Source organism: Miniopterus schreibersii (genome assembly GCF_964146895.1).
Source record: "Miniopterus schreibersii genome assembly, chromosome: 1".
Taxonomy (NCBI): domain Eukaryota; kingdom Metazoa; phylum Chordata; class Mammalia; order Chiroptera; family Miniopteridae; genus Miniopterus; species Miniopterus schreibersii.
This window is the reverse complement of record NC_138101.1, coordinates 143655205-143670010: the sequence shown is the minus strand read 5'-3', so window position 1 is coordinate 143670010 and position 14806 is coordinate 143655205. Positions and strand designations below refer to the sequence as shown.

Here is a 14806-nt window from a genome sequence, read left to right as displayed (position 1 = left end):
CCTAAGTGTTAGTCTAAAATTACCAACAAAACTTTTACAGTCAAGACTATATTTTTATAAATTTCAGGAGCCTTTCAGTGAGAACATTTTCAACTTACCTTTTCAATTCTATCCCAGAAAAATTCTGATAGTTCTCCACAGACCCTGTTACTTCTCCACTCCCCTTCCACCATTTTCAAAACAGCTTTCTTTTCTTCAAATATCTCCAGCTCTCCTCTTAAAGTCCTGTTTTATGCCCTCATATTTTAGTCCTGAGACCTCTGGCCTAATACAAAGGACCGGCACCAAACCATTTATACAAAAGCTTTATTTGCAAGTCCTTGTACCAACATTCTTACAAATACTCGATTCTTACAACGGCCCAATTATAGATATATAAGGCTGAAGTTATATCTAGATTTTACAGTTAGGACCAAAGATACATAGCTAGAAAACAGCATAGCCCAGCCTAGAATTCAAATTTTCAGATTCCAAGTTCAGCACTTTTCCCTACTCAACTTAAAAAGCTAATACTACCTCTTGCACGGTCTTTCTTCATATCACTTATTCACAAAACACGGGGTGGGGGAGAAGCCCTCTTTGTATCTCCCTGTATCACTACAGCACTGCTACAAAGGACAGCTTCCTCCCTACACTATTTTCTAGAGTATATAAACAGTTCAAGCAATCCCAAGACACTAAGACCAAAAGTTATTTTCAATAGTTCCTGCAGAATCTTCAAGTGAGAAAGAATTCTGGGATGCTGCATGAAAACGGCCAAGAGACCGCGGCCACAGTCCCTCCATGCCGCCCAGTATTTCTCCACTTCTGCCCTCTTTCCTCCTCCTAAGAGTTTTCTTCAATCTGACATCTCATCGGGGACCCTTCTCAACCACTAACGACCCTTGTTGCCAAATACGAGATTCGTGCGCAAAGCTAAGTCTTCCACGCCAAGCACGGCACAGGTTCTCTGGAACATTTAGGATAATGTCCCTTCTCTCCGTCCACATCTCTTGTCTGAAAAACTTCATCTCCCAGAGCTCGCACCTTCCTGGCCACCCCCACCCCCAAAGCCCCACGCTCACCCCTTTCGCCTCCTCCAAAACCTCCAGTCTCCCGGGTTGGCAGGCGACACTTCCTATCTCTCCTGGCCCAGGTCGCCCGGCCTGCAGCCCGCCGCTCCGATCTGGCCCCAGCAGATCAGGGACCCCTCCGGTCCCCCAAGCCCGAGGCCCACCAGCCGGGTCCCTGCCCCGCCTCCCCGCCCAAGGCGCCAAGTACTCAGGGCTCCTTCTCCAGGCCCCGGCCGGACTCCGAGGGCCCCGGGAGCTGCGGGGAGAACAGGAAGGAGGCGGCAACAGCGGTCAGGGCGCGGGGCGGACCGGGCGCTAGGGACGGGTGGCCCAGGGCCCGGCCGGTTCCCAGCTCCAGTGGCCCGGACTCAGCCCTCCCGCTCCGCCGGCCCGCGCCTTCGCGGCCTTCCCTCACCTGATCCAGGTTCTCGTCGCTGCCGCTGTCCTCCGTGTCCGAGTCGATCACCACGCGGCCTTTCCGCTTCTTTACCATGGTGGTCCCCCGGCTCCCACGCCGGACGCCGCCCGGACTCCCCTCTAGCCCGCCTGCCAGTGGGACAGCCACTGCTACTGCCACCGCCGCCGCCGCCGCTCGACCCACACAAAGGCGACCGCGCATGCGCGCTCCACTCCGCCCCTGGCCCCGCCCCCCACTCGGCGCACGCCGTTCGCCAGCACTCGGCGCCCCGCCCCTACCACGCCCCCGACGTAGCGTGGGAGGCGGGGTCCGGCACCCGGCGCAGTTCCCGGCAGTGGACCCCTTTCCTTCACCCCGCGTGGGCCCCTGGAAGTCTTGAGTGTGTTTCCGCTGCAGGGCCCAAGCACAATGGGCTGCCTACCTGTCGTGAACTGGAGCCGCAAGCATATGGGTTCTCTCGGAGGGGTCTTTCAACTGTCCGACACTGAAGAAGTGTCGAGGGCGAAGTCAGGGGGGCTGCCCTCCTGGGAGACGCAAGTCTCCTGGACCACCCCGAGGGCACCCGTTGGGGGAATGAAGCTTTTCCTACTTAGATTGTGCAAGTGACAACGGAGCTGGGACGTGGAGGATGCGTCTGAGTTACCCAAAAGAAAAGTAGAGGGAAGGGTGTTCCGAGCAGAGAACCGCGTGGGCGAAAGCCGCGATAATAGAAAAAGTTGGGCTCAGGAAACTGAAAGTTCATTATGGCCGGACAGATGGCATGGGGTGTGGGGATAAGGCCACGGGCAGACCCAGCGGCCACATCATTCAGAGTCTAATGAGCTATATTAGGAAGTATTGAAAGATTTCGAATGAAGAATTACATTATTAGATTTGTGTTTTAAAAAGATTACTCTGCCTCCCCAGTGTGGTGAATGCATTAGAAGGGAGGGAGGCCATTTAGGCTGTTGGTATCATTTTAGCAAGAGATGGTGGTGTCCTGAACGACGGGAGAAGTGGAAAGGACGGATAATTTGGAAGTTAGAATTATCAGGTCTTGGAGATTAGTTGGGAGTGGGATAAGGATGAGGTCCCAGACGTAAGTGATGCTCAGGTTCTGGCATAGGAAGCTGGTGGTAAGTGCGCCCTTCGTCGAGATAAGGAATACAGACGGGAGGAGGTTTGGGAAACTGGTGTATGTGGGGAATAAGTTCAGTTTTATGCCTGTTGAGTTTGAGGTCAGCTGATAAAAAGGGCAGATCCAGAAATGCTTTCTAGGTTTTGGTATATAGGGTAAGGAGCATAAGCGATAACAACTTGAAACTGTTTCTAAAAACTTTTTGGAGACCCTTAATTCATTATTCTGGTAGTGAACTTGGGAATTAGACCCCAGACTTCCCTAGGCATTACTGGGCAGAAACAGGTTGATGAGTTCTTGGTCTCTGGCTCCCTTTTTCTGTCTAAGTTTTATTTTCTCCAGCAGGTTTAAAGTACATATCACAAATGTGCATACCTTAAAATAGTAATAAAAGAAAAATATTAAACATAGAGACATCCCTGGAACTAAACACATACCTACATGTCCAATTTGCTGCCAGTTGGCTTGACAAGGTGTTTGGGATCCAGGTAGGGGAAACAATATAAATAAGGCCCAGCTACTGCCATATTCCAAAGTTTTTCTAAGATATAACCCCTAGACTTCTTTCCCCCAATATATCCTTGGAACTGAGACCATGGCCAAGATGACTCAAAATGACCAGGCCAGCTCCCCCATTTCTAGCCAGCCTGAAGCCTGGTGCCCTTCTGTAAGGTGGGGTCCTCCTTTTAGTGTCCCGACCATCTCTTAATTAATGGGCTCGGGGTCTAAAAACTTGCTCAGATCTGAAAGTGGGCAAAGGATGGTCACTTTTTATTGGGGAAACTACTCTCAGTCCTCTGATCACCCAACCTTGATTTCTTCTGATTGAAAAGTTGAGGAGTACCCATGTTGGCTGCCTATTTTGCCAATGGGGATGTTGTGTTCTGTTAGCCATTTGCATAATTCTCTGAGGGTCAGGCCTCCTTGGCTATAACTCCGACCTTTCTACTCATAATTGCATCTACCTGGCTTCCAGCAGTTAAGTGCTGCCACCAGGCCTCTTGTTTCAAGATCCTTATCACCCCATTGCTGTTAGCTGAGTTTTATAACAGCCTCACCTACTCCTACATAGGTGAAGCCACTCACTGAACTTCTAGTGATGCTGATGCACCTTTCATTATCACATTCCTTATGGCTTAGTAAATGAAATATCCTCTTGGTCTTCACATGGAACATAATCATTTGGTGGGATTTATGACCTTATATAGTACATCCCCTTTGTTGTGCTCACTTCTCAGCTTTTTAATCCCTTTCTACACCGTGTAGTTTTGCAATTCTGGCACTTTTTTTAAAAAACTCATGTGGGCTCTAGAGTTTTCCATGCTTCTCAGAGCCTTTTTTTTTTTTTTTTAATCCTTACCTGAGGATTATTTTTCCATTGCTTTTCAGAGAGACTGGAAAGGAGAGAGAGAGAGAGAAACATTTATGTGAGAAGACACATTGATTGGTTGCCTCCCACAGAGACCGAAACTAGGACCAGGGATTGAGCCAGCAACTGAAGTGCATGCCCTTGGCCAAAATCAAACCTGAGACCCTTCAGTCTCAGGGCCAACACTCTAACCACTGAGCCAAACTGGCTAGGGCTCAGAGCCATTCTAGTAGTAAACTTACACCATTTCCTGGGGTCTTTGGCAGAGTGATAAATCCTGTATCTCAGGAGGGTGCTTCCAAATCAATAAACGCTCCCTAATCCAACTTCACATTCTGGTCCCCTTGATCAAGTACCCTCAGAATCCAGTGTCTTGCCACTCTCCCAACTTTTGCCATTACATGCTTAGCTAGTTCTTGCAGCTCCTTTGTGGTATAGTCCCTTTCTTCCCTTCTCAGGGTCAGTATGTTCCCCACTGGGTTATGTAGTGTTTTAACCCTAGTTATTGGCCTAGTGTCCAGGAGGGAGGTAAGGGTACATGTTGAGGAGGGCACATGCAGTCTTACAGGGTATAGGCCTCTTCACCGTCTGATAGCAAGAGAGGATTGCTGGATGGTGAGCCATTTCTTCAGGTTTAGAGGATTCAGGAGAGTGTGAGACTTCAAGATCTTCAGTGGCATCAATCAGATAGCCATCCAAAATGTCATGGTCGCAATACTAGGGCCCTGGCCTTGGCTTAGCTGACCTACCTGGCTTGAGAGTATAATCTTACTAGAGTTTAGACTACTCTAATGATTATCATGGGCCTCAGCTTTCCCTGCCCTCCCAGTGCAGGTGTTGAACCCCTCTTCATATGCTATTAAGGAGGCCCTCTGGCTTTCACACTTTACTTTCAGTAACAGTGACCCAATTCTATATTATAGTTACTATGCTCCCTCCATATTTTTAAAATGCCTGATACATCCCACCAGTTAGTACATTCCCTTCTACCAGCATACTATCCCTATTCACCAATAATGAAATATTTAACAATTGGACCACCAGATCTTCATTGTCAGCTGTGTGGTGAGTAACCGAACTTCTAAACATTATTTTATTGCCTGCTTTTTTGGACCACTTCTAGCACCAACTGTTGCAAGTTGGGTTCTCCAAGAAGCAGACTCTGAGATGCAGTTTAGTGTGCAGGATGCTTATCCCTGGAATTGACAACTGTGGAAAGGAGGGAAAGTAGGAGAAGTTCAACTGTAGTACGTATCTGACTACACTATCAACTGATCACATGGACTCTCTGAAGCTGAAATAAATGGTCAGAGTTGTCCCACATTGGGCTGAAATGGCTAGACCTTTATAGCCCTGCCTCATTCACTCATTAGCTATAGGGCATCTGGGAAGGCTGTGATCCTGGGAAAGGGGTGTCCCTGCAGTTTAACCAGAGGCTGAAGTACCTGAGAGTTAAAGGCCATCAGCTGGGCCAGCAAGTCCTTTCTTCCTGTATGACACATCTCCATCCAGAAACTGAAGCACAGAGAGGTTCCCAAGGTCACACAGTTGGTAAGTAATGGAGCCAGTCTGATTCCAGAGTGGTGTTCTTAATTACCATCGGCAATTTGGTACCTCTGCCTAGTCTGGTACCAACTATAGCCTACATATCCAAAGCAGTCAGGGGCCAGCCCACCAGAAATAACTTTAGTGTAAAACAGGTAGAGGGACAAGATTGTAAAGGTGATCTAGACAGGACAGGGAGGTAGAAACAGAGTAATCAGAAGGGGGACTCGGGAAGGGAAAGTTTTCTAGTGGATCTCCAGTACTGCAGGAGAGGTGCCTTGAGCAGTTGGCATGCCCTGTCCATCACCCTGACTGCATCTCCTGGAAGCCTGGGAGTGGGTAATATGCCACTTCCACAATTTGGAAAAATATCACTTCACAGCCTCCAAATCCATCTGCTCTGAAGCCCCTGTTCTCCAAGCAGTCCCCTAATCCAAGAACACTTTTCCTCCTGGAAAGAGACTATATTGCTTCTCTGACACAAATATTCTTGGCAAACATCCTTCTAATGGTAAATTGTTGGTCAATCCTATAAATCACTCCCTTTGTCTTTGGTTAATAGGAACCCCTTTGCCATAAGCTGATCATTTTTCAATAATGAAGTGAACAGCCAGACTTTGAGAGAGGAGTAACAGGCTGGGAACCCTGAGCTCACATCCCCCTCAGCACAGTACCATGCTTTTCTTGGATGACCCTTTCTCCCTCTCCCCATCTCTTTTTTACTTCTCTGCCTTGGACTGGATGGCTCTCTTCTCCGGCCTAAAAGCACCCCCTAATGCCCATTTATGAGTGGAGCAATATTTTTCTCCCCACTATTCTCATGTGCTTCTGCGATTCCTACTACTAGAAGGTGGCATGGTCAAACTCTTTTGCTGCACTGCGTTGTTATTTTTTAAAGAGGAATAAAAAGAAGAGGAGGAAAAAGGAAATTAAAAGGAGAGGAAGATGGCAGATTCCTGCTGTGCTGAAGGCAGAGCTTAAAGCCAGAGTTTCTTTTGATGTCTTCTCTAGGCTCTTCCTTTTTTCATCCAAAAAACATTTTTTGAACACCAGTAAATGACACACGTTTCTAGGTTCTGTTTCTTCGAGTAAGGTGTAATTTGGAGAGTTGGGGTAATGTGGGGCATGTTACAATCACTCCCAACTTTTAAAAAATTTATTGATTGATTGAGAGAGAAACATCATTTGTTGTTCCCCTTATTTATGCATTCATTGGTTGCTTCTTGTTTGTGCCCTGACCTGGGATCAATATCATAACCTTGGGGTATCAGCATGATGCTCTAAACAACTGAGCTACCCAGCCAGGGCACTCCCAGCTCTTTTAAATTTGTTTTTAAAAGTACAAAATTAATATGTGTCCATTGTAAATAAAAAATACAAATACATAAAAAGGAAGCCCTCACTCCCCTTTTCTCTCAATTTTACTCCCCAGGAATAACTCATATGAGCAGTTTGGTGTGTGTTGTTCCAGACCTTTTGGGGAACACATGCAAACACAGCTAAAAACAGGATCATGCAACATGTATTAGCCTGGAAATTAGCCTCTCCCAGCAGTGTTAAACTGGCTTAACTCAGGCCAATGCTGCCCAAGGGAGTCTGAGAAAGTGCTGTGTGTAACTACGAGGTAGTGTCTACCACCAGAGGCCTGAGTTTTATGACTAAGTTGTACATGTTGAATGCTTATTAAATGGGAAACATGGGCTTCCTTGCATTTAATTGTTCCTTCCTTGTAAGTGGGAACTGATTTGAAAATGTTGTAAGGTCAGCTCTCTCTCTGGCCTTCCTCAGCATATCTCTATGGTTCATAACCTCAGCACACATCTGTTCTATGTTCCTACCTCAGCACACGTAACAAATATTGTCTATGTGCACATACCCTGAAATGTTCTCTGTAGTCAAAAAGTACTCAAGAAAGCACGTCAGAATGCCAGGGAGTGAAAGGGATGTTGCCATAGAGATAACCTTATATCTTAAAATTTATTTTTATAAGTTACTTGCCAACTTTGATTTTTGAGCATGATTAATTACTCATTACTTGAGACATATATCACAACTGATTGTAATGTACTTTAAGCCATTAACACAAGTGAATCCCATAATTTAAATTCTTTATCAAAAGCCAAACTTGGGGCTTATTTAACAGCACAGCATTTCCTGATTTACACATTCATGTGTCAGACATTAAATTGAGCACCTGCTCTATGCCAGGCACTGAACCAGGTGCTGAGAAAACAAAGGTGAACAAGACACCATCCCTGTTTACAGCCTAATACAGTGGTCCTTGAGCTTTACTGAGAAGCACCTAGGAGCTCGTTAAAATGAAGAGTCTGATTCAGTAGGTGAGGAATTTGCATTTTGAACAAATACTCATAATAATTCCTCAAGTGTTTGGGATGGACTCATTTGGGAAAACACTGGTCTGTACACAGAGAAAGAAGCTCAAAATCATGTAAGGGGTTCAGGATCAGGGGCTTTTTTTCTATGCTTGATGTTTCCTGAAATAAGAAGTACATGCACATCATAAGGTATTCCAAAAGCTGAAGTTAGGGTGACCCACTGAGAATGACTTGGGTAGCCCAGCTGGTGTGGCTCAGCAGTTGAGCATTGACTTAACCATCCAGGAGATCGCAGTTCGATTCCTGGTCAGGGCACATGCCTGGGTTTCAGGTTCGATCCCCGGTGTGGGGGGTGCAGGAGGCAGCCGATCAATGACAACTCTCTCATCACTGATGTTTCTCTCTCTCTCTCTCTCTCCCTTCCTCTCTCTGAAATCAATAAAAAATGTTTAAAAAAAGAAAAAAAGAGAGAATGACTTGAGTAGATTCAAAATGCAGAAGAATGCAGCTTTCTATAAACAACTTGTCAATATGTAGTTTTCAAAAGATTCCAAATCATTAATCTATTCACTTACCAAATATTTATTGAGTGCCTACTTTGTCCCAGATACTGCAGGGCATGTACTTCTCTTTAAAGCTCCTCCTATGTCCTATAGTCTGTTACTTCCACTTCTCAGAAGCACTACTCTGTTGATTATTGCTCTCCTTTTCCATGTCCTCAATCTCTTTTTCTGATGGCTCCTTCCGTTTAACACCTCTTTTGTCTGAAAAATAAAAATGTGTCTCCTCTTACTATAATCATGTTCTATTCTCTTCTCCGTAACACTTTCAGTTAGGATGCTTTTGGCTGCAAGTAGCAGAAAACTCAACATACATTGGCTTAAATAAAAGCATCTGCTGGCTCACGTGACTAAAAAGTCCAGAAGCAGGTCTGGCTTTAGGCAAGGCTTGATTTGGCAGCTCAAATGATGTCAGAAGGGACCTACTTTCAGTTCTTGACTCTGCCTTAATCCTTGGTGTTCCACCCCACTCACACCCAAGCAATTGTAGGTTCTCTCTTTATGGTTGCAAAATGGCTTATAGTCTCCTACCACATTACCAAAGGAAAGATAGAGGACCTCAGAAGCCTCCAAGGAAGCAGGAGGAAGCTACTTCTTCCTAGAAGGCCCCAGTAACTCTTTGGTACTGACTGGATTAGTTGTCAATTTCTGAACCAATCCCTGGGGCCGAAGGGATGGGCTGTGCCAATTGGATTAAGCCAGTTAGATCAACCCTCGGACCTGGATTTGGAGTTTAATGCCATCCAAATCATGTGGCTGAGAATGGAGGAGGCGCAGTTTTCTAAACAATATTTGGGGACATGGTACTAAAAGGAGAGGAAATGTCCACTATAAGAGCCATGCATCTGAAAGTATAAGCCCTGGTCATGGCCATATTCTCTCATCTTCCACTTATTTTGACTTCAGATCCTGCAGACTGGTTGTCCCTGTCATACCATGTGATCCTCAGTATACTAGAGTTGCTCAGGAATGTTTCCCTCCAGGTACTTCTACATGGACATTTACACCTAGAAAGTCACGTTTTACATACAATTGGGAGGCAGTTGGAGCTAAAACAGGTGGCTTCATTTCAAAATGAAAGTACCAATCTTGCGTGGGAATAGAAAGCAGATCGAATACTAAATGTTACAGTGAAGTAGTAGAAGGGGGTGAAATCTCAAAGGGGGACAAAGGCTTAAGGACTGAATCTTGAGAAACCTCACATTTAGGGGATGAGGGAGACAAAATGCTGAATAATGCCCTACTGGTTAATACCATCAGAGCCAATATTACCTGGGTCTTCTGAAGGCCTAATCTGTGGCAAAAATTTATAGTTGACTTAATCCTACTTTCCCTATCATGTTTATTAGTTTCTGGCTTTCACACGCTGACAACTTCAGGAGTAATTCGGAGTTCTCTCTCTATTATATAGGACTACACTGTCCAATATGGTAACCCCTAGCCACATGTGGCTAAACTTAAATTAGCTAAATTAAATAAAATTTAAAATTCAATTCCTCAGTGACACTAGCCATATTTCAAGTGCTCAATAGTCACATGTGGCTAGTGGCTACCATACAGAATACTGACGTATGGAATTGATATAGAACATTTCCATCATCACAAAGTTTTATGTGTTTAGAAGCTCTCTGCATATTTATCTGTATTTCCCATTGGGTCTATTACTATTAAAATAGAAACGTGACCTCAAATTGGTCATTCTAGGCCCTAGTCAGGTAGCTCAGTTGGTTAGAGTGTTGTCCCCATATGCCAAGGTTGCGGGTTCGAACTCTGGTCAGGGCACATACAAGAAGCAACCAATGAATGCACAGATAAGTGGAACAACAAATCGATGTTTCTCTTCTCTCTCAAAAACCAATAAAATAAAATTATTTTTATTTTTATTTTAAATATATATCTTTATTGATTTCAGAGAGAGGAAAGGAGACGGAGAGAGAGACAGAAACATCAATGATGAGAGAGAGTCATTGATCGAGCCCACAACTGGGCACATGCCCTGACTGGGAATCGAACCCTGATCGCCTGGATCCCAGGTCGACGCTCAACCGCTGAGCCACGCCTGGCCAGGCAATAAGATTTTTTTTAAAGTTGGTCAAGTGAAAAGCACCCAGAGGTGCCCTCTGAAAATGGCTCACTATTCACTTGACCCAGAAAACCCCATAAAATCATGCAAATCAAGAGGCTCAAATCTCCATGTTCACTTTAAGAACACTTGTGAACCTGCCCAGACCATCAAGGGTAGGCATATTCAAAAAGCCACCAAGTATCTGAAGAATGTCACATTACAGAAGAAATATGTGCCATTCTGTCATTACAATGGTGAGTTGGTAGTGGTGCCCAGGGGAAACATAGGGCTGGACACGGGGTTGGTGGCCCAAGAGTGCTAAATTATTGCTGTACATGCTTAAAAATGCAGAGAGCAATGCTGAACTTAAGGGTTTAGATGTAGATTCTCTGGTCACTGAGCACATCCAGGTGAGCAAAGCTCCCAAGATGTGGTGCAGAACTTACAGAGCTCATAGGCGGATTAACCCATACATGAGCTGTCCCTGCCACACTGAGATGATTCTTACTGCAAAAGAGCAGATTGTTTCTAAGCCAGAAGAGGAGGCTGCACAGGAGAAAAAGATATCCCAGAGGAACTGAAGAAACAAAACCTTATGGCCCGGGAGTAAATTCAACATAAAATAAATACTAAGTAAAAAAAAAAAAAAAAAGTTGGTCAAGTGCCCTAGCCAGTTTGGCTCAGTGGTTAGAGCATCGGCCCTCAGAGTGAAGGGTCCCAGATTCAATTCCGGCCAAGGGCACGTACCTCAGTTGCAGGCCCAATCCCTGGCCCAGCAGGGTAATTGTGGGAGGCAACCAATTGATGTGTCTCTCTCTCCCTCTCCCTCTCCGTCTCCGTCTCCCTCTCCCTCTCTCCCCCCCCCCCCCCGCCCCTTCCACTCTCCCTTCCAATCTCTCTGAAAAAGCAATGGAAAAAATATCCTCAGGTGAGGATTAAAAAGAAAAAAGGTGGTCAAGCTGTATACTCAGAGATAGTGGCAAAAACTGGGATATATTCTTTAGGATTAGGGACATTGTGGGTGATAAACCCCCATGAGCAATAGCTTAAATAGGAAAAAAGTTTATTTTTCATGGTAAAGTCCAGATGTAGGCAATCCAGGGCTATTTTAGCTTCTCCAATTCACAAAATCCTCAAGGTCCCAGGCTCCTTGTTTTCTTCTATTTCTGCAGAAAGTTGCCCTCAACCTCATGGTTCGAGATGGAGTTTTAACTGTTATTTCCAAATTCTAGGCAGTAATATGAAAGCAAAGGGGAAGAGGGGGAAGACCCATGCCAGCTGTCTTTTAAGGAATCACATGACATTTCCAGTCCCATTGGTAGCTGCAAAGGAAGCTGAAAATGTAAACTTATTCACGTGATCTGCTAAATATTCTATTACAATGAAATGAATGAAAAAGGATTATCAGGAAACAATGAGTAGTTTTCCCTGCAGGGCTCGACTGCTGAATATGAGAACTAGGTTAGGAGATGCCAATCAGGAACTGAAGCTATTAAGTCTGTCCAATCCTTGCACCCTGGCCAGTGAGGTTTAGCCAAAGACCTGCCTGGAGCAGACTAAGACCTGAGCCACAGAAAAAGAACATGTCCTTTTATTTTTACTTTTAGGTTTTTTAATTGATTTTTAGAGAGAGGAAGAGAGAGAGGGAGAGAGAAACATCAGTGTGAGAGTGTAACAATTGGCATCTGCCTGCATGCCCCCTACTGGGGATGGAACCTGCAACCTGGGCATTTGTACTGACCAGGAATCAGCCGGCAACCTTTCCATGTACACAACGCAGGACAGTCAATCAACTGAGCCACACTGGCCAGAGCTTGCTGTGTGTGTGTGTCCCCAGACATTTATTAAAGTGACATCACAAAATGCTTGGTCTCAGAGCTGCACATAGAAATATCACCAAAGGAAGGATAGACAATTCATTTTGTTTAATGGAAAGTTCCCTTGAACACTGCCAGCTCTTTCTAATTAGTTGACTCTCCTCACCTGTCTGTCTGGACTGCAAGGTGGACTTCCCCATCAGGAGGGACTGTCCCAGATAGATGTCTTGAATCTCAAATCAGGCCCATTTTTCTGTTGTAGATGAATAAATGGTCATTCTGGTTTGCCATTTCTCCTCCTGTGAAGTTGCTTGGCAAGAACTAATCCTCTGAGTAAACAGATAAAATCAAGTTCCTGGATCATCAGAGCAGAGAACTAATCCTGGATCTGTAGTGACACCACCATGACCCAAAATTCCCATGAGGTAATTTCCTTTTCTAAAATCATTTATTTCCCTTGCCTGGATCATGCCCTGATCATCTTTAAACTCTGAAGGAACTCTATCAAGATATGAAGTTGCTGAGTTATTTGCATCCTGCCTGAACTACTGCAATATTATTTTGCTGGCCTGTGTCACTTCAGCCCTTCCTAAAGGTTTTCATGAAATTTGTCCTTTGGCCTCTTGAGGCAGTACCCACTCTGTGTCCAAATTTGTGTAGGTTACTGTAGAAGACATAATTTAAAGTATATGACAAAATCACTACCTTCAAGATTTTTACCCTCTTGTTGAAGAGAAAAGGCTTGTACATAAAACAATGAACAGTTTTGTCAAGTTTATAATCTAGTTTTCATTTGAATGTAATTGTCAGTATGTATAGCATAAAGAATCAGTATTATAGGATGTCAGAAGGAGAGCCATCATTATGAGATAAACACATTAGGGAAAGTTTTTAAGGAGAACAAGGGATTTAAGGTGTATTCTGAATAGGTGCAGTCAATGTATCAATGAGGACCTATTGGTTGCAAGTGATAGAAACTAAACTCATTAATTTAGGTAAAAGGAATTTATTGGTGTTTGGAAGTCAAGGAAAGACTCAATGGCCAAGCCATGGCAAGACAACTGATGCAGCTGGGCCTCAGGAACAACTAGAATTAGGAAAATAAATGCTGACTGAGCCTTCTTTTACCCTCTTATTCCCATTTCTCTCAGGACCTTTATTTTATTATGATGCAAACCAATTTTCTTCACAATATTAGTAGGTAGCTCAGGAGCTCCACAAGAGCCACCAGGAATAAAAGGACTCTTTTCCAGTTTTTGTTCAGAAAATTCCTGGGAATAACCTGATTGGCCCAATGCAGACCAGGTGCTTACCACTGTACCAATCAGCTAGAGTGAGGGGAGTCACGTAAACATCTGAGACCAAATTTATGGGATGCAGAAGAGGGAGGAATGCTGAGCAGAGAAAATATTAACTCCATTATGAGGAGGAATGAGCGTGGTTTAGGTAGATACCAGCTTGGATGAGAAATTGAGGATAAGTATGAATATTCTAGATAGAGTAGGATATTATGAAGAGTTTAGAATTTATGCAGTGGCACACCTGGAGGCCAAAGGAATATGGTGTTTAGCTCTGGGTGCTACATTTAAAAATGGAAATAGACAAACTGTTATGTTCAGAGTAGGGCAGTCAGTAGACTGAATGTAAGTTGTATAAGAGCAGTAACTATCTGGGTTTCACTGGGTTTGGAAAGAAGGAACAACACGTCAAAAACAGCAAAGAGAGCTCAATAGGATTTAGAGTGGATGAGAGGAGGTCTTGAGGAGAGAAGCCAAGGATAACCAAATGTTTCCAGCTTAGAAGAATGTGGGCATTTACAGACATAGGGAAGACGGGAGGAGTTAATATGGGTAATTCAATTTTAGACATAGGGCATTTGAGATGCTAGTGTATATCTCACTGCTGAAACTGCTATGGAGAGATTGAAAATGTTTACTGGGGTGCAGGGAATGAGATTATCACATTGTCTTTAACTCATATCTCATTGATACATAACTCATAACTCATATCTGAAACTAGAGAAGAGGAAGGCGCAGGCTGGGCTTTGGAGACCACCTCTTTGAAGGCTGTGGGAAGAGAAAGAAGTCAGTGAAGGAGGCAGCTAGGGAAGATTGGAGGAGGTAGGAGAGCTAGGCAAGTGTAGAGACTAGAGATGTCAAAGCAGAATTTCAAGAAGGAAGAGGCGGTGGTGTGGAAACGAGTAATGGAGGCAACTTGGAAAAGGCAATTATATTTGGCGAGGTCTTTTCCGAACCCTGGAGAGTAATGGTGTTGACTGCCAGGGGTTACAATACTTTTCGATTCAAGCTTAGCCCTTAATTCCTGCTAACACTATACTAGGTGCTGGGGTCCAGCACAGTCTGGACCCAAGAAGCTCACAGTATGTTGGAGGAAGTGAGAAGTAAAGGAACAATTAAGATACAATATTCAAAATGCTTAAACAGCAGCGTGCACAAGATTTAGAAGCCCCGCGGAGTGGGCGACCCCAGGGGCCGGGCGGGGACGCGGCGGGGAGGACGGTTTGCTG

General features: G+C 44.6%; 1 protein-coding gene and 1 pseudogene across 2 annotated transcripts in view; one reads left to right on the top strand and one right to left on the bottom strand.

Moving 5' to 3' along the window:
* RTF1 (RTF1 homolog, Paf1/RNA polymerase II complex component) overlaps window positions 1-1691 on the bottom strand; it is a 61919-nt gene extending 60228 nt beyond the window's left edge. Inside the window, exon 1 of the mRNA XM_081153752.1 lies at window positions 1468-1691. Coding sequence (XP_081009878.1) covers window positions 1468-1671 — 204 coding nt within the window. The 5' untranslated portion in view covers window positions 1672-1691. The remainder of the gene's footprint in view (window positions 1-1467) is intronic.
* Window positions 1692-10523: 8832 nt separating this feature from the next.
* On the top strand, window positions 10524-11072 carry LOC308565104 (large ribosomal subunit protein uL22 pseudogene; annotated as a pseudogene). The gene has a single exon. The product of its transcript is annotated as a large ribosomal subunit protein uL22 pseudogene (transcript).
* Window positions 11073-14806: the final 3734 nt, after the last annotated feature.